Below are 19,203 nucleotides of genomic sequence, written 5' to 3'. Positions count from 1 at the left end.
TAAAAATAAAATAAAAAGAGCTATCCAAAAATCCCCTATATATAAAAATGTTGAATCTGAATCTGGTGTTCAGTTCCCTAAATATATATGCATTAGTGCATATTTAATTAGATAATGCATAATTTGCATATTTAAACATAACACTTGTTATACAAAAAAAAAATGTTTGTTATTTGTAATGTAATGAATCAATTATTAATGTAATCCATCAGTTGTGGAAACGACATGAGAGTAAGTAAATGATTTTGGGGTGAACTATTATTTAAAATAGTCACACTCTTTTATAATGCAAACTTTGCAGATTCAGTGGCTAGTATTTGAACACTTAAAAATCATTTCTGCTCAATGTCTGTAAATCAGCTGGTGTTTTTGGTGATTTTTAATGGATGTTTGTTGTCAGTTCTCCTCAGGTTCACACAGGTGGAGTGTTTTTGTAAATATTCTGTTTGAAAAGTGTCTCTATGCTATCACTCGTTAGAATAAAAGCCAGAACGGCTTTATATCTCGCAGGATGCATTTTCTCACCTGTGTGGATCGGGGATATTCAGAGATGAATCGCATGCTTGAAGGTCGTCATATATTTTTGAGAAGAAAACACACACAAGCTCGAATCAGGAGTGTGAAAACACACAGCAACCAACCGGAAGACGCGATGTTGAGGCGTCTGCGGTTACCATGGCGATACTCAACCAAACGCTCCGGGATGAGCTCGAGTTTCTCTTTTTCCACTGATCTGGAGTCAGTGAGAGTTACAACAAGTACACATTATTTTAATTACTATACAAAATAAAGGCTGCAATATGGATTTCTAAGTGTATTAACAAAGATGCATAGAACACAAATAAATATCTTTAATAAAATATTAATAATCCTCATTTGTAAGTCGCTTTGGATAAAAGCGTCTGATAAATGACTAAATAAAAAAATAAAAAAATAAAAAATATGTGGACGTTCCTCAGCATCTTACCTCTCATTTTACTGATCTTCTTTAAATGCTTTGTTAACGTACATAGTAATGTGATTAAAACTATAATGTCAAATGTTAAATAAAATGCACCTTTTAAATGTAGAAATATTATAATATAATTTTTTTTACCTAAAAAAATATTTCGCTGGAAAAAAATATATAATAATAACTTAGGTCGCATGGAAAACCGCTTTCCTCCTGATAGATGTCATTTACATTCAAGAAGTCAAAAGTTCAGAATGAGATCATCCTCTTTTTTTTTTTATCTCATATCATAAACGGATGTATCTACGTCAGTGATGAGAGGTGTGCAACATAAATAAACTTGGACTGGACACCTTTTCTATGATCTTTCATGCTGAGCCAGCTCAAACCTTTCTCGAGGGAACTGTATTTCTGTTATCAAAACGGTAAGACCAAAATCAATACAGTAAGTATTTTTATATAATTATTCTATTATACTTTCAGTTTTACAAGCTTTGACAAAAAAAATAAAAATTTTCATGTCATGTCAAAATACTCCCAATACTAAACCTGAATATGTGAAACACTGAAAATGTGTTTGTTGAAAGCTGACCGTGAGTGTGTGAACACATATTTTGATGCACACTGAGGTTTGCATGTAGTTTGCACTCCTACCAGTTCAGATATTATACACACTTCCAGTTTTGCATTTTAGTTAAACTTTAGCTGCGTCTGCTTTCATTCACCAGTCAGTTATCCTTTCAGTATGACAAAAGAATCTCTTAAACATCCTATTCAATGAGCTGTGCTCGATATGGCTATTCTCAGGCAAGATCTACAGGAATAAAACAGGGAAATCAGACCAAATCAGACTAAATCTTAGAAGACCCCGGGAAGCACACAGACGCTTGTGGTAAGTAAGGCAGTTTTCATATTAGTGACTTAAGTAATTTCCCTTGTGTCGAAACAATAATCTGTTTTAAACAAATATACTGTAAATTGGTCTTAAGTGTTAAAGTCACACTTTTAAAAAATCTGAATAAAATACTTATAAAACGTATAAAACAATACTATAAAATGTGTACTGGTCACTCACAGGACGCTGCATTAAAAAAGCAAATAATCAAATAAAATAACGGAATAAAATATTATAAAATAATAATAAAATACAATAAACCATCAAATAAAAGAAACCAAGCCACTTGGTTTTGTTATCTAATACAATGCTTTTTAAGACATTTGTAAATGTCTTATCAGGGTACTGATCACACACAGGATGTTGCACTGAAAAAGTAAAATAATAAAATAGAAATTAAATATAAAATACAATAAAATAAAAGGAAATGAAATAATAATAAAATCAAAGCATGCCACTTGGTTTTGTTATTTAATACAATTCCTTTTAAGACATTTTTAAGTGTGGCTTTCATGTTCAGATATTTTTTGGAAAACAATGTACTGATCATGCATAGGATGTTGCATTAAAAAATTAATTTTAAAATAACAAACTGAAAATAAATCAAGCCACTTGTTTTTTGTTATCTATAATACAATGACTTTAATGTCCAAATGCATTTTTGGGCATTAGGGTTTTTCATTAGTGTTACTTTTTAGAAAATGAAGTTGCATTGAAAATGCTAGCTAGCTAGCTAAATAAAAATGTATTAGATAACAAAATCAAGTGGCGTAGTTTATTATATATGTGTGTGTGTGTGTGTGTATATATATATATATTTTTTTTTATTTTATGTATTATATTCTATGTTTTATTTTTTTCAATGCAACTTCCTGTTAACGATCAGCGTGTTTTTTTTGTTTTGTTTTGTTTGTTTGTTTGTTTTTTATGAAACTTAAAAATGACTGAAAGTCTTGGTTTCAGACCATTTAAGCGCGACTTACATGTCCAAATACATTTGTAAACCACTGTAGCGGTTCATTAGTGTTGGCCAAATCAATTATCAAAGTACCTATACGAGTGGCATTTTAACTATCATGTACCTTGTTGGATAAATGTCAGTCTCATTTTGATGTTTTTCAGAGTCCATTCACATGCAAAATGATAAACCACTGGGTGATTTTAGCCGTCTACATCCTGACGTTTCTGATCGGCCTTCCTGCCAATCTACTGGCTATTTGCACCTTCTTTAAGAAACTGGGTGACAAACCCAGTCCGAATGACATCCTGCTCTTCAACCTGACGGCTTCGGACTTGGTCTTCCTGCTCTTTCTGCCCTTCAAGATGTACGAAGCCGCCGTTGGCATGAAATGGTATTTATCCCAGACCCTGTGCTCCATTGCCTCCTATTTCTTTTTCACCACCATTTACACCAGCTCCCTGTTGCTCATGGCTATAGCCATTGACCGCTACTTAGGGCTGGCGTTTCCATTCAAGTACAGACTGTTGCGTAAGCCGCTTTACGCCGCAGCAGGAAGCGTCATCATCTGGCTGGTCAGCGCTGCCCATTGCAGCATCATCTTCATCACTGTCCACATGCCAGATCTGAACGCCACCCTTCCCAAAACGGTCTGCTATGAAAACTTCACAGAGCAGCAAAAGAAGATCTTGTTACCAGTCCGACTTGAATTCTTTGTGGTTATATACATGCTGCCGCTCTTAGTTTGTATCTTCTGCTATATCAACTGCATCTACATCCTGTACAGCAGGCCTCATATATCTAAAGAGAAAAAGCAAAGGGCCATTGGCATGGCGTTGTGCACGCTCACCATCTTTTTACTCTGTTTTTTACCCTACAACTTGTCTCATCTGGTGGGTTTCAGCAGCAACAACAGCCCGTCGTGGAGGTACTACACGCTCCTGCCCAGCACCCTCAACACCTGTCTGGATCCGTTCGTCTTTTACTTCTCGTCCTCCACTTTCCGTGAAAGCAAAACTGTTTCTTTACTCAAGAAGTGGTGTTGTTTTACACAGAAGACTAAAAAGAGTGACACTGAACTTGTGATTCTGGCAGAATGAACCTTTTTTTTGCATTTGAACATCAGTTATGTCATGACTCCATGCAAATCTATGTATTAATTGAATAACTTAAAATATTCATTCATTATTTAAGGATTGATACATTTAGCATAGTTATTTTTCAAAGTAGTACTAAAGTTTGGGGTTGTTAAGAATTTTTTTTTTTTTTAAAGAAAATTTAAGAAAGGCTGCATTTGTTTGATTGTTTAAAAATCTGAAATATTATTACAATTTAAAACAACTGTTCTCTATTTAAATATATTTTGAAATGTAATTTATTCCTGTGATCAAAGCTGAATTTTCAGCATCATTACTCCAGTCTTTAGTGTCACACGATCCTTCAGAAATCATTCTGATTTGCTGCTCAAGAAAGTTTCATTAAAATATTCTGAATATTCAACCATTTCCTGTGGTGGTTTTTGAATTTATTTTTATTAACTGAGTTTCCACCATCATGGAAGATCAGAAATATCACGGAAAAAAAATCAGAAACAAGAAAATCAACACAAAAAATCAGAAACAAGAAATATCAGGGAATTTTAAAATGGTAATTTTCAAGCCTGAAAATCTAATAGAAATGTCACATTAATAGCCAAAATGTTGAGAGTTTTACAAAATTATTATTAATCTTAAACATTTTCCTGGTCAGTTTATGGATATTATTAAGAAATTTTGAATATCAGGGAATTTTAAAACGTCATTGAAATTGATAAATCTTAAAAGTCATAGAAAACTCAAATTAAAAGGCAAAATGTTGAGAGTTTCACCAAAATATTATAAATATTAAACTTTTTCCTGGCTAATTTATGGATGTTGCTAATAAAATCTGAATACTATATCAAGGAATTTTAAATTAATCTAAAAAAAATTACTACAAAAATTAAAAATCTAATTACAAAAATTAAAAATTGTATTAAAATATTTTTTAAAAATAGTATTAATATAAAATATAGAATAATCATTTTAATCGTTTTTCTGTTTGCTTATTTCTAAATTAACAGTGAAAATGTTGAGAGCTTCATTAAAATATTCTGAATATTCAAAATATTTTGGATTTTTTTTAATAACTCCGTTTCCACCATGTTGAAAAAACCTAAAAATATCAGGGAATTTTAACATTTAATTGTCATTAAAACACTTTAATTAAATTACATTTTTAATTGTCATTTAAAAAAAGTTGTAGAAATGTCAAACTAACAACCATAATGTTGACCTTCCTTCACTAGTTTATGTCAGTCAGTAAATGAACAGAATGACATCGAATGATGAGAATAATCTGAGATTTTATTTGAGCCCCTTGCCCTAGATGTAACAGTGAAAATTGGGGGCTCGTCCGGGATTCTGAATCTCTCTGTGCATGAACAATGATTCAGTTTCATTCAGGATTGTGTGACTTATTTTTAATCTTAAATGTTCACCTGTTGGGATAGAAACTAAAGAAATCCTGCGGGAAAACCTGCAGAGGAAGAACGTGGCGTATTTTATCTTTCAGCCAACTTGCGCTGGTACTTTTTAAGTGGGATCAGATAACCAAACACCTGTATATATACACGTTTAGACACTTGAGTGTTTGTTGCTCCTGCGTTTTAGCGAGAGCCGGCCACTCTGCGGCATTCATGCATCCTGTAGGCACACATGTAAAATATACCTGCAAAAACAAAACACACGTGTTGAATGAGATCAACAGGACATGCTGGAGATCAAACTAAAATAATCCATCTTCACCGACCTGCAAAAAAGGTCATGTGCAGAGCGACCCAGCCCAGAATGTAGGACCATGAGAAACGCCAGTCGCTGAAACGCTTCCCGAGGAAGTTCACCGTCACCCCGGTGTAGATGGCCATAGCCAGCAGAACAAAGAGCGCTGGAGGAGACATGAATGAGAAGGTTTTTCATTATCAGTCTGTGTAAGCATCTGTCAATAGCTCACTGAAGGGAAAGACTTACTGGAGATAAAAAACATGATCCCTGCAGCGAAGGAACGGTTGAATCGCTTAAAGGCGGAGAAGTGAGTGAAGGAGAGGATGCCTGCGATGATTCCCGCAAAACACGACATCGCTGAGAGGATCATGAAGGCCCGGGTTGCGTTCCAGTAAGCTGAAATGAGAGACAGTGGCAGAAACCAAGAGAGAGGTGCTGGACACTTTAGCTTAGACTGATGGAGGAACATGGACTTTTGAACTTCACAAATTTGGGGAAACTGCAGTTAAAGGAGCTACGTTTAATGAATCACTGCAGCCTTTATGGTTAAAAGATAGAATAATAATGTCTTGGTTTGTTTAGACCAATATTTGTAACTTTTCTTTAACTTTTCTATGAGGAAAAAAATATAAATCTAGAATAATAATATTAAAGGGGACATCGGATGCAAAATTCACTTTTACATGGTGTTTGCATATAAATGTGTCTTAGCAGTGTGTGGACACAACCACCCTACAATGATAAAAATCCATTCACTCCTTTTTTTTTCATCCCCAAAGAAAAGGTTTCTGAATGAGGGACAATTCAAGGCAGGTTTTGGTAAAAAGTTCAAACACAAGGATGGATCAGCAGCACCCACTCTTCATGATCCAGCTGCACCTCCAGAAGAAGCAAGTCTCACACTTTTTTTATGATTATTTGCATATCGCCTTTCCTCTTCCATGGAAGAGAGGGGCGGAGCGAGTAGAGCTCATTAGCATTTAAAGAGACATGCACCGAAACAGGTCACTGTGAACAGAGCTGATTTTGACAAGGTAAAAAGGGTGTTGTTTTACACGACCGTTGAGGAATTTTAACCAAAGTATGTTACAGACATTTCATGAAGACCCTAAAGAATCATACCAACTTCTGGAAAATGGCCATCTGATGTCCCCTTTAAAATAAATGTAAACAACAAATTAAAAATAAAAATTTTTTTGCATATTTTTTATTTAAAAAAAATAATAATAATAATTTATTTATTACAATTTTTTTAAGTGAAAATATTCTGAGTGTTGTTAAAACATTCTGGATATTCAACAATTTCCTGGGTTTGTTTGTTTACTTATTTAAGTAACAAAAATGACATTGAAATGAATAAAATCTCAGTAAAGTCGTAGAAATTTTAAATTAACAGCCAAAATGTTGAGAGATTTACAAAAACATTCTAAATATTAAACTTTTTCCTGGTTTGTTTATGGATATTGTTAAGAAAATGTGACCTTGGAGCACAAAACCAGTCTTAAGTCGCTGGGGTATATTTTTAGCAATAGTCAAAAAAACATTGTATGGGTCAAAATTATCGATTTTTCTTTTATGCCAAAAATCATTATCGATTTCTTTTATGTCAAAAATCATTAGGATATATTAAATAAAGATCATGTTCCATGAAGATATTTTGTAAATTTCCTACCGTGAATATATCAACTTAATTTTTGATTAGTAATATGCATTGCTAAGAACTTCATTTTGGATAACTTTAAAGACGATTTTCTCAGTATTTTGATTTTTTTTGCACCCTCAGATTCCAGATTTACAAATAGTTGCATCTAAGCCAAATATCGTCCTATCCTAACAAACCATACATCAATGGAAAGCTTATTTATTCAGCTTTCAGATGATGTATAAATCTCAATTTCAAAAAATGGACCCTTATGACTGGTTTTGTGGTCCAGGGTCACAAATGTGAATACGTCTGGGATTTTTAAAATGAATTTCCAGGGCTGAAAACATTGAAATTAATAAATCTGAATGAAGTCATATAAATGTCATGGACATGTCTATAATGAATAATTATCAATTAACACAAATGACTGAAAAAGTTATGGATATTAATTGGTCAAAAGGTGTGGGAATGCAGGAATCATATATATATATAAACAAAATAAATAAATATATAAACAGGAAACGGCATGTAACACATTGAATTAAATGTGAAATTTTTAAGCATGAAGTGAAATTTTGTACGTTTTTGACTTTTGAAGTCATTTATTTAAACCTTCAAAAAATGATATTTGCAGTCAGTCTCTCACTCACCGATGCTGTCGGTCTGCGTGTAGCATTTGCCAGACATGCAGTATCTCCACAGGCCCTGGTGAGCGAAGATGCCAGACAGTCTGTACTGCATCCAGTAGTCCGTTGCCGTGGAGACCACCAGCAGGATGTTGCCCACAATGGCACAGAACAAACCCCCTCCCATAAAGCTGTACATCCTGAGGAGCTAAACGCACTGACAGACACATTACAGTCAATTACACACACACACACACACACACACAGATGCTCATCATGCACAGTATATTCAGGTGAATCACGAAACAGGTCACTCTTAAAAATAAAGGTTCCAAAAGGGGATTTTCACAGGGAAGAACCATCTTTGGTTTCCTAAAGAGCCTTTCAGTGAACAGTTCTTAAAACAACCATTTTTTCTTAGTGTGAAGAATATTTTAATAATCTAAAGCAGTGGTTCCCAACCCTGGTCCTGGAGGCACCCCAACACTGCATGTTTTGCATGCCTCCTTAAACAAACACACCTGATTCAGGTCATCAGCTCATTAGTAGAGACTTCAAGACCTGAAATTGGTGTGTCAGAGAAAGGAGACATGCAAAACGTGCAGTGTTGGGGTGCCTCCAGGACCAGGGTTGGGAACCACTGATCTAAAGAACACTCTTAAAGAGGCTATATGCAGAATTCAGAAACCATTGTTATTAGCGACACCGGTGGCCGCTAAGTGAACTGCAGCCAGCATCTTATTGCTCGTGCTCGCACACGTAACGTACATGAGGCTGAACGTGAAGCACGGATCTGATTTACTCACAACAAAATTCTTTTTCGTTCTTCTATGGAAGCCTGTTTCCGCCACTGAATAAAAAAATTTAAAAGGTAATTGCGACTTTTTATCTTTTTTTTCACAGAATTGTGAGATATAAACTCACAATTGCGAGTAAGTCCTAATTGTGAGATATAAACTCGCAATTCTGAGAAATAAAGTCATATTTGCAAGATATAAACTCACAATTCTGAGAAAAAAAGAATTATTTTTTCTCCATTGCGTAATTGCGAGTTAAGTCAGAATTGTGAGATATTAACTCGCAATTCTTGAGGAAATATCAGTGTTTCCCCCCCCCCTCAAAATTGGACTTTATAACTCGCAATTGCGAGTTGATAGGCTCTCTCACAATTCTGATACAAACTCGCATTTGCAAGAAAAAAAAATCAGAATTGCGAGTTTATATTTCACAATTCTGTGAAAAAAAAATTGCGAGAAAAAGTCGCAATAACCTTTTTATATGTTTTATTCAGTGGCGGAAACGGGCTTCCATATTCTTCGCTTAGAAATAAAAAGAAGTTGGAAATACCTTTGCATATAAATATATCAATAACAAAATAAACACACAACAAACATGACAGTGGTGAGAAAACAGCAGTTAAGAAAGCATCTAATCATACGTTTGCTCCAGCTCATATCAACAGATGAGGTCATTAAAATTAGTTACGATAGTTTGAAGCATATTTTGCGACTATATACTATATGTGAGACTAGTTTGAATTAATCCACTTTCTTTGTTCACAATTCTGTGAAAAAAAAATTGCGAGAAAAAGTCGCAATAACCTTTTTATATGTTTTATTCAGTGGCGGAAACGGGCTTCCATATTCTTCGCTTAGAAGTAAGAAGAAGTTGGAAATACCTTTGCATATAAATATATCAATAACAAAATAAACACAACAAACATGACAGTGGTGAGAAAACAGCAGTTAAGAAAGCATCTAATCATACGTTTGCTCCAGCTCATATCAACAGATGAGGTCATTAAAATTAGTTACGATAGTTTGAAGCATATTTTGCGACTATATACTATATGTGAGACTAGTTTGAATTAATCCACTTTCTTTGCATGACATTACAGTAGCCTACAGAACGGCTCTCTCGGCACTATCCTGAACACTGTAAGCATTCTTTGAATTAATCCACTTTCTTTGCATGACATTACAGTAGCCTACAGAACGGCTCTCTAGACATTATCCTGAACACTAAGCATTCATTTCACATGAGAGGCTTTTGATGTTCCCAGTGAAAACGTCCGGAGTCCTTCACATCAAAACCAGTCTACTCTACAAGTTGGGAAAGTTCTCGATTTTTAGGTTTGTTACAAACTGTTCACACATTGGCAATAAAAAAAGCAACAAATACATGAAAATTCTCACATATAGCCTCTTTAAAAATAAAGGTAGCCTACAAGAACCTAAAAACCTTTCAGTGAAATGTTCTTAAAACAAACTTTTTTTCTTAGTGTGAAGAATTTATTTATTTTTTTCACTATAAAGCACCTTTTGTGGAATGGAAAGGTTCCATTGATGTTCTTTTTTTAACCAATTAAGAACCTTTATTTTTAAGAGTGTTGTTATATTTCACTCTTATTTATTTCACAAAATAAATAAGAAACTCTATTATGAATTTTGAATATTTTTTTGTATCATTAAGCCTTTTTTGAGCCTAAATATGCTTAATTGTATTGAAAATATTGTCACAATATAAAAATGTGAATCATTTATAAATATAGGCTGCAATTTACTTGTGTACAATATTTTTAATGTATTATTATTTTTTATTATTTATTTATTTTATTTTTTTTGGTAGTTTGTAAGATTAAAGTTTCAAAATGCATGAACTGATAAAAATGTTGCTTTGAAAAAAACAAAAAAACATCTGCCATATATCTAAATTTAAGTATTAAATGTTGTGCACAGTTGCCATAAAAGCAGCTCTGATTCATTTACACAGAACCTAAAAAATATTTAACATTCTTTTACTATTTTGCCACGAAAATGAAATGCATGAATACGTTTAATTCCTCACATAGTCAAATTTCCACCACAGTTTGTACGTGCGTTTACAGTTTCCTGTGTTTTACAGCCCACACCAGAATTTCACAAGCAAAACAGCGTCAATAACTTGTACTTCAGGACACGTGATATCATTCACACAATGCCTATCTGCAATGCCTCACAACAATATGTAAACAATAGAGTTGAACACCATACACATGCAAAACAGCAGAGGGACAACAAACACACGACTGATGGAGAAATGACCACTTATTATTATCATCAGCATAAAATGTGATGAGAGGCCTGAAACATGCACTACATTATTAATATATGAATGGAGATGATTCAAGCTACACAAGCTCCATTTCACACATTATTGCTTTTCAAAATATGTATGCGTTTAAATCACAAGTATGCTGAATTTTCAGCATTGTCACAGAGGGCGCTATAGCATAAACAGTCTTTACAGTTAGTTTACTCTGTCATGGCAGAGCAAAGTATGAAATGTTGAGTAAACATAAGTCTCTGGATGAATATGGTGAACACATAATATGCATTTACAGTTTCTAGTCAGGATGCCAAATAGAAGCATCAGAGGTTAAAAGCAAAAGTGACACTTTTAAAGAGTCCTTTCTGTGATGTAACTAATGCTTATGGTTACAGAACTTCCTGCAGATTAAATCTGTGCAAACACCCACTCTAAACTTCTGCAAATATTGTTCAATGTGCAAAAAACGTTTAGGGCAAAAGGACAGACAATTTACATAAATGTATTTCAACACAATAGTGTACATGAAGCTTCTAAGTAAAAAAATAAATAAATAAAAATAAAATGTGGTATTACTAATAAAATAAATAGAAAGTGATATTAAGCATGTGAACTCAAAATAATAATTGAATAAATAAAATAAATGCTGAAATGTATATTCAATTAAATTTTTTTCGTTTAAGTTATTGATAATAAATTTAATTTTAAATTTAATTATTAAATATTTAAATTTAATTATTGATAAATTTGTAATTAAATTATAATTAATTTGCAATTAAAGATTTTGCATTTAATTACAAAAGATTACTTTCTCTCCCCAATGTACATCAAGTTTTTAATAAAGTATAAATAAAAAATATATTTTTAAAGATTACATTGTTTTTTCCATACATTTTCAAAAGTTCATTCTTTTTTTAAAATTGTTGCTAATATAATTTGTAAAGAAAGATTTTGCATTTAATTAAAAAATAATGTTCACTACTAGTGAATCTTCTGGTCACCTCTATACAAGACTTCAAAAATGTTTTTAATAAAAATACAAATAAAAATATTTTTTTTAAAGAAGATTACATAATTTATCCATCAAATATCAAGAGTTAAATTCATTTTTTTAATTTAAAATTCCTAACAATACAATTTGTAAGGAAAGATTTTGCATTTAATTATTTAGCATTTAATTATAAAAGAAAGTGAGACTTTCAGTCCCCACTATACATGAAGACTTAAAAAAAACTAGTTTTTAAAGAAGAGTTCATCCTTTCATCCATCAAGTTTCAAGAGTGTGTTTATGGTTTGTTCAGTTTGGAGGGACTTCCCACTAGAAACTGCAATAAACTATCACATTTATCCTGAAAACCATCACAAACGCGACTTAATCAGGGAGGGATTCTTACCTGAGGTCTTCAGGATAAATGAACCTGCTTAAGTATTGACCTTCCCAGAGGGAAAGAGAGAGAAAGTGGGACCCGCAGCGAGCGTAACGTCAAAAAGGACCCACCAGGCCGAATTCCAAAAAGTTATCCTCTCTGCTTTTCTGTTGATGGAGACAAAATCCTTTCAAATGGGCCACACAGAACAAATGCACTTGAGCTTGATGCTGTCTGAGGCACGTGACCGCTGCACGCCGGCCGGGTCCAAGCTTGGGGTTTGGAGGGGGAAGGCTCTTTTTTTTACGCTCTTTTTGTTGTTGTATTGGCCGTTCTGGAACTGTGATGTGCAGAGGCTTGCAGTACTGCTGCGGTCAATGCAACATGCTGAAGCGCACACTTTCATTCAGCCGTGCATGTGGTGACACACTATGATTGGACACATGATGATGTAGCTTCTGCCCATTTTCACTCACATCACATGTCCATGACTCTTTTCTGACAGTGCCGCGATAACTTTGATGTGATAAATAAAAGATACATTTTAAAATAGCTTCATATTAGTATAATATAATATTATGTGCTGCAATAAAAATACAAGATCAGACAGTTTTAATATGAAAACCCTCTCAGATAATACCACAATGTAAAAAAAAATGCTTTTTTGAAGTTGTAAATAAAACAAAGATTAGAGGACGTTTTATAAGAAAATACTATTGAAATTTTTTCTACTACAAAATTTCATTTTTAATTCAATGTTACTTGATGTTTCTTTGTTTATACTTCTTTAATACTTAGTAAAATAATAATATAGTAAAATAATACTTCTAATTAGCGAAGAAATTGCATTAGATTGCATTAGATTGCAATAGCATTAAATTGATCAAAAGTGAAAAGTGAAGACATTTATAATGTTACAAAAGATTTCTATTTCAAATAAAAGCTGTTCTTTTGAACTTTCTGTTCATTAAACAATCCTGAAAAAAAATGTATAATGGTTTCCACAAAAAATATGAAGTGGCACGACTGTTTTCAACATTGATAATAATCAGAAATGTCTCTTGAGCAGCAAATCAGCATATTAGAATGATTTCTGAAGATCATGTGACACTGAAGTCTGAAGTAATGATGCTGAAAATTCAGCTTTGATCACAGAAATAAATTACAGTTTAACAGATATTCATATAGAAAACAGTTATTTTAAATTGTAATAATATTTCACAATATTGCTGTTTTTACTGTATTTTTGTTCAAATAAATGCAGCATGGGGTAAGCATAAGAGACTTATTTTCAAAAACATAAAAATAAAATCTTAATGATCTGAAACGTTTGAATGGTAGTGTATATTTGTAGTATGTATTTTTTCCTGAAGTGTGTCTGTGTCAAAGTAGTCATAATTGAATTTTTCCTGATTGCTTCCTCTATGATTCCGCACACATATGAAGTGCACAAACAGATAGCCTTCTCAGACAGCAGGTGAATACCAATGGCTGTCTTGACAAGTATCCTTGTAAGCACAGTCGGTTGTTTTAAGTGAACATAAACAGTAAAGAAAATATCAGATGTACATCAGTATAACAGATCCGTGCATTTCTTATATAATAATGTTAATCAAAAAGAGCAAAAGAAAAATTGTTCGCTGCTTTAATAGCTTTAATGGATATTTGCTTTTATGTTAATTCTAGTACATCTAGTACACCCCCAAAACAAAATCAAGACTTTGTAAAAGAGCATAATAGGACCCCTTTAATTTCTTTAAAAACAAAAAATCTTACTGAGCCCGAACTTCTAAATAGTAGTGCAGGCAGACAAAATGTGCCTTTATAAGTCAATATAGTTTGTTTTGTTTGCGTTTTATCAAGTTTTTCAGTAGTATAGACATTTGAAATGTCAAAACAACCCATTATTGCTAATGATAAACTATAACGGATCCATACCCAGCAGTGTAGTGTCCACAGTTTTGTTGCCGAGAGGGTTGATGGCAGTGCAGGTGTAGATGTCGAGGTCTGTAGTGACATTAAAATCATAAATAACCAGTTGAGTTGTGTTTGTACTGATCTGGTATTTGGGCCCAGTTTGCAAGAGGTTTCCATTCTTGGTCCAATGCACAAGGGCTTCAGGTGTGGCTTCAGTAGAGCAATGGATCACAACCAGCGTCTGTTCATTTTGACTCATGCTGGTTAAAATTACTGGGAGAAAATCCACAGGACCACCTGCAACATAATGCAATGAGATAAAGGTGCCATTCCAATGCCTTAAAGCATCCTAATTGAAACAAATTAAGTGAACAATTTGGAACACTGTATATAGGCAGCAACACAAATAGTGCTCCTCAAGCGCACTGTGTAGAAAACAATCCCATAATGCACTGCAACACACTAGGTGAAAAAAAAAACTCAAGATGGTGGATTAATATATAAAGATAAATCAATGCATAAATAAAAACAAAATAAATAATAAAATAAAGTAAAAAAATTTTTTTATAATAATAATAATAAACTAAATACACAAATAACAAAGAAAAATACAAAAATTGATTCAGGACTAATTAAAAAGTATTTAATTATTTATAAAATATTTAATTGAAAATAATCTTATTTGTTTTATGATATCTTTTATCACTTTATTAATTTTCCTATTTTTACTTTTATTTATTTATAATTTCTGCAGGTTCGGGGAAAACAAAGTGTATGAAGTAAAAGAAATGTTCATTATAAATATTATACAATTTCAACCCAATAAGTGTGTGCAATGTATTTTTAGGCTTATTAGGGTATCATGTATCATAGCAAAACACAAACTGCCATTATTGAAACTCAATCGATACATTTCAGTTCAGATGCTGTCCATGCAGACAGCACACATAAAATCTAATAGCAAAAGTAAGATTCTTACAACTAAATAATATTCATCATAACTAAATTTGAAATATGAATAATTCTGAACAAACAAATTAATTGCACTTGGTATCTATAGAATTTCCTTGCCATTTTAAGTTTAAATGTATGCTTATTTACTATTCATCATTTATTTATACTAACTAATAATCACCATAAAATAACTTCTGAAATTACAAGGAAATTCCGCAGATTCCAAATGAAATTAATTTGTAACATAAGGATTATTATTTCAAATTCAAGAAAGAAACAGAGCATGACTTACGGGGAATGACACTGCATTGTGTCTGAATTAGAGGATGTTCAGCTTTACAGATGATTTCTCATCCGTTTAACCGCTGAATGTCATTTAGAGTCATACTGTAATTGCCGTATCCACTGGCATTCACACACGCTGGGAAACGACTCTTGCGCTTCTGGAGCGCCGCCTGGCCACAGACTGAGGAACTGCAGCGCTGCGCCTCCATTGACAGCCTGTACTGAACACTGCGGCTCACCGCTGGGAGACTGACAATGATGGAAGGAGAAAAGAAATAAAAGCATCTCTGGCTTTCTAAAACCCCGTTAACTGGGGTAAAAATCACTAACGCAGAAATGAATGGATTACTGCTTTAACAAACACTGTCAGCAGAAAACTATCAAGCCATCCAAAAGAATATTTACATGATGCACAACATCCTAACATGCTGGTATTCCCTTATTTTGCTTACAAAATGACATTTAACGTGCAAACTCCTACCATAGACAATTATATTATAATTATTAACATATTGGTGAGATTGACTGTTCTTGTTGAAGACGTTGCGATGGACTCGCCATTGAAAAACCATGTGGCGGATGGGGGCGGTTAACCCTCGGCCTGACAGGAGAGGAACAGAGACTCGCCCGAAACAAAGACTGCTTCTGTGGGACTGACCTTGAGAACTGGCATATCGGGTCCATCTAAGGGCAGCCGAAGAGGGAAAATAAGTGGTCGGAAATGAAACGGGCTACTGTTGGGAAAGACTCATAAAGAAATAGTTCAGGCAAAAATGCAAATTTGCTGAAAATGTACTCACCCTGAGGCCATCCAAATTGTAGATGAGTTTGTTTCTTCCTCAGATTTGGAGAAATGCAGCATTGCATCACTTGCTCACCAATGGATGCTCTGCAGTGAATGGGTGCCGTCAGAATTTTGGCTTGTAAACGGTGCTTGATCTGTGCAGATTTCTCTCCCGATTCAGACAAGAAGACTTTTTCACTGGAAAAAGCAATATTATGGATTATGGACTCGTATTTTAGCCCGAAGTAATGGTTTGAAATTAAACGTCTTGGTGGATTTGTTTCTTACAAACACACAGCTTTTCACTTCTCTAGATGTTAACTGATGGACTGGAGTGGTGTGGCTTGTGGATTATTGTGATGTTTTTATCAGCTGTTTGGACTCTCATTCTGACGGCACCCATTCACTGCAGAGGATCCACTGGTGAGCAAGTGATGTGATGCTACATTTCTCCAGATCTGAGGAAGAAACAAACTAATTTACATCTTGAATATCCTGAGGGTGAGTACATTTTCAGCAAATGTTCATTTTTGCCTGAACTATTCCTTTAAATGAACGTAGGCTACAGTAATGGTCATATACTCACACAGCACTGTGATGTTCCTGTGATGCATGTCAGAGCTGAACGGATTGGTTAGTAATACAGCGTAGAGGCCTGTGTTGTTCCTGCTGGGATGGTTTATCGTGAGTTTCTTCTCGCTGATGGAATAATGAGATCCATTTTTTAACTGGAGCCCATTAAAGAACCACCGCACCTCTTTGACAAGGAAAAAAGCCAAGGAATCAAAAATTCATGGAAATGAATCACATTTACCAACTCTAACAATGTTTTTGCTACTGAAGTTTAAATCGAAGACATTTATTAAATGCTCTTATACGCATGTGTCATGAAGCAAGGAACAATAGCTAAATAATACACGATAGTCTTTAGGAATGTTAAAATCAAAAGTGCAAAAGAGTCACTTAATTTTATTCACAAATATATAATGAATATTCAACTGTACTGCCCTGCTTTACATAGTAAGGCTTTAATAATTTCATTAACAAACAACACGAAACATAATTACATCAAATAAATGCTTAACATCATTAGTTCATGTACATACCAGTGTTATCTTAGTATTTTTTAAAATACTATTGTAGTTTTTATTTATATTTTGAAACTGCTTTATATCCGTTTTCATTTTAATTTAAGTTAAAGTTTTAGTAATTTTGTTCTGTGTTTGTCATATTCAGTTTTTTTTCTGTCTATATAGTTTTATTCATTTTTATTTCAGTTTTAGTTATTTAAGCACATCAAGTTAAACTAAATGAAAATAAGAAACGTTGCCTTGGCAACTGGTTGAAATGAAAAACAAAAAAATTCATTTGACGTTTTATTTCAAGTAACAATGGTTTTAATTTTAGTTTTAGATAACTATAATAACCCCGGTACATGTGGCACATTTTAGTCATTTATTTCTTATTCGCATGAACCACTGATTGTTAAATCAGTATATAATGTTTGTGAAAGATTCATTAATTAAAGTTATTATATATTACACTCTAAAAAATGCTGGGTTATATACAACCCAGTGCTGGGTAAAATAGGGACAAACCCAGCAATTGGGATGTTTTGACCCAGCGGTTGGGTTAAATGTTTAACCCAACCTTCTGGGTAGTAACCAAACGGCTGGGTCAAAACAACCCAATTGCTGGGTTTGTCCCTATTTTACCCAGCACTGGGTTGTATTTAACCCAGCATTTTTTAGAGTGTATAATTATCAGCTGACCAGTTTGTTAAAATGCCAATACCATAAGAACAAGATGGATAAGAAAAATATAGAGAATAAGAAGTTGTAAATGAACACTTATTTCACAAAACATTTACCCAATTCATAAAAAATAATGTAAATAAATATAAAGAAATGAAATAAAATAAATTAATTAAACTACTAGATTTTGTTAACTGGCCAACCAGGAACTGTTATCAATCATTACAGATTAACTCAAAATAGCCAAACATAATCATGTTGATCAATCAATATAACTGTCTGTCGCTAATTAATTATAATATGTTACCGCCCATGTTCTCCACACTCACCGTAAACAAAGAGGTAAAGTGCTGACCTTTGCCTCCTAGATTTGAGTCATTTCCACAGTGTATGTACCGTTATAACTATGCGACACATTCATGAAGGTGAGAGATCCGTCTAGTTCTGGTTTTAAAACATCTGAAGCAACAACTGAAGGCGAGCTGTTACCAACGGTCCATTTGGCAACCAGAAGGCTTCCCATAAACCACATGACCTCAGGCTGAGGGACACCAGCGTGAGACACACTAAGGGTCACATTGGTGCCCACAAGAGCTTCAACCGATACGGGTTCCGTGGGTGAGATGCTCAGATCATATATATATATATATGGTCAATTTTGAACCACCCCTCATGAAAAACCTTTGTTTATCAAATGGTTTTAAACAGTTATTTTTGGGTAACAGCACTATTATCACCCAGTTCTCCTCATTCAGTGTTGACAGATTTTAAAAACTGTCTTCAGAATGAATTTGAAGAGTAATCAGACACAGAAAGAGAAACGACATGAGAGATAAAGAAGAGAAGTGACCCACTGTGTCTTCATTCAGCAGAGCCCACATGGTTCCCAGCACTGCCTTTGTTTATCAGTAAACCACATGGGAGGTCTCTGCGTGTTTCCAAAATCATATCCCCACACAACAGGTTAGACAAGATCAAATCTTGACATAATCAGACAAATAATTGTTGCCCATTACAACAGCATTGACCTTCTCTGTTGGAAAAATAATACAGTTCTCTCTGCACTTTAAACCGGGATAGAAAAAAGTATTGTAACATTGCAATCATTCCACTGCAGCTTTAAGAGTGGAAAAATTTAAAAATTTAAAATAAAAAAATCCCATTGCACAGACCCCCCC

The 19,203-nt window shown here is 33.7% G+C and overlaps 2 protein-coding genes and 1 pseudogene across 4 annotated transcripts; 1 reads left to right on the top strand and 2 right to left on the bottom strand.

The window, feature by feature from the left end:
* The first annotated feature begins 2,738 nt into the window (after positions 1 to 2,738).
* LOC107728977 (free fatty acid receptor 2) lies at positions 2,739 to 3,905 on the top strand. The gene has a single exon (XM_016539317.1). It carries the CDS (start codon positions 2,988 to 2,990, stop codon positions 3,903 to 3,905), a length of 918 nt encoding a protein of 305 aa, XP_016394803.1. The 5' UTR covers positions 2,739 to 2,987.
* A 1,560-nt stretch (positions 3,906 to 5,465) lies between these two features.
* Positions 5,466 to 12,615, bottom strand: lim2.5 (lens intrinsic membrane protein 2.5). Of its 3 annotated transcripts, XM_016539328.1 has the most exons (6): positions 12,442 to 12,612; positions 12,359 to 12,402; positions 7,902 to 8,094; positions 5,853 to 6,002; positions 5,635 to 5,769; positions 5,466 to 5,553 (listed from the first exon to the last, which is right to left on the bottom strand). In XM_016539328.1, the coding sequence occupies exons 3-6, from the start codon at positions 8,074 to 8,076 to the stop codon at positions 5,492 to 5,494; spliced, it is 522 nt and encodes a 173-aa protein (XP_016394814.1). In that variant the 5' UTR covers positions 8,077 to 8,094; positions 12,359 to 12,402; positions 12,442 to 12,612; the 3' UTR covers positions 5,466 to 5,491. The 3 variants fall into 3 exon arrangements, with proteins under 3 accessions (XP_016394814.1, XP_016394815.1, XP_016394812.1); XM_016539329.1 differs by having other exon boundaries at positions 5,466 to 5,562; positions 5,643 to 5,769; positions 12,359 to 12,615; XM_016539326.1 differs by having other exon boundaries at positions 12,359 to 12,611.
* Positions 12,616 to 14,116: 1,501 nt separating this feature from the next.
* On the bottom strand, positions 14,117 to 18,906 carry LOC107728976 (V-set and immunoglobulin domain-containing protein 10-like; annotated as a pseudogene).
* Between the last annotated feature and the right edge of the window lie 297 nt (positions 18,907 to 19,203).

Source organism: Sinocyclocheilus rhinocerous, unplaced genomic scaffold (genome assembly GCF_001515625.1).
Source record: "Sinocyclocheilus rhinocerous isolate Xijiao unplaced genomic scaffold, SAMN03320098_v1.1 scaffold8178, whole genome shotgun sequence".
NCBI lineage: Eukaryota > Metazoa > Chordata > Actinopteri > Cypriniformes > Cyprinidae > Sinocyclocheilus > Sinocyclocheilus rhinocerous.
Note: the sequence above shows the minus strand (reverse complement) of the source record. Positions and strands in the feature narration are given on the sequence as shown.

Coding starts and splice junctions, on each gene's coding strand:
- lim2.5 (XM_016539328.1), bottom strand. CDS start 8,076: ATGTACAGCTTTATGGGAGGGGGTTTGTTCTGTGCCATTGTGGGCAAC. Junction 5,770..5,852: donor GATCATGTTTTTTATCTCCA/GTAAGTCTTTCC, acceptor TGTCTCCTCCAG/CGCTCTTTGTTCTGCTGGCT. Junction 5,554..5,634: donor GCACATGACCTTTTTTGCAG/GTCGGTGAAGAT, acceptor TTGTTTTTGCAG/GTATATTTTACATGTGTGCC.
- LOC107728977 (XM_016539317.1), top strand. CDS start 2,988: ATGATAAACCACTGGGTGATTTTAGCCGTCTACATCCTGACGTTTCTG.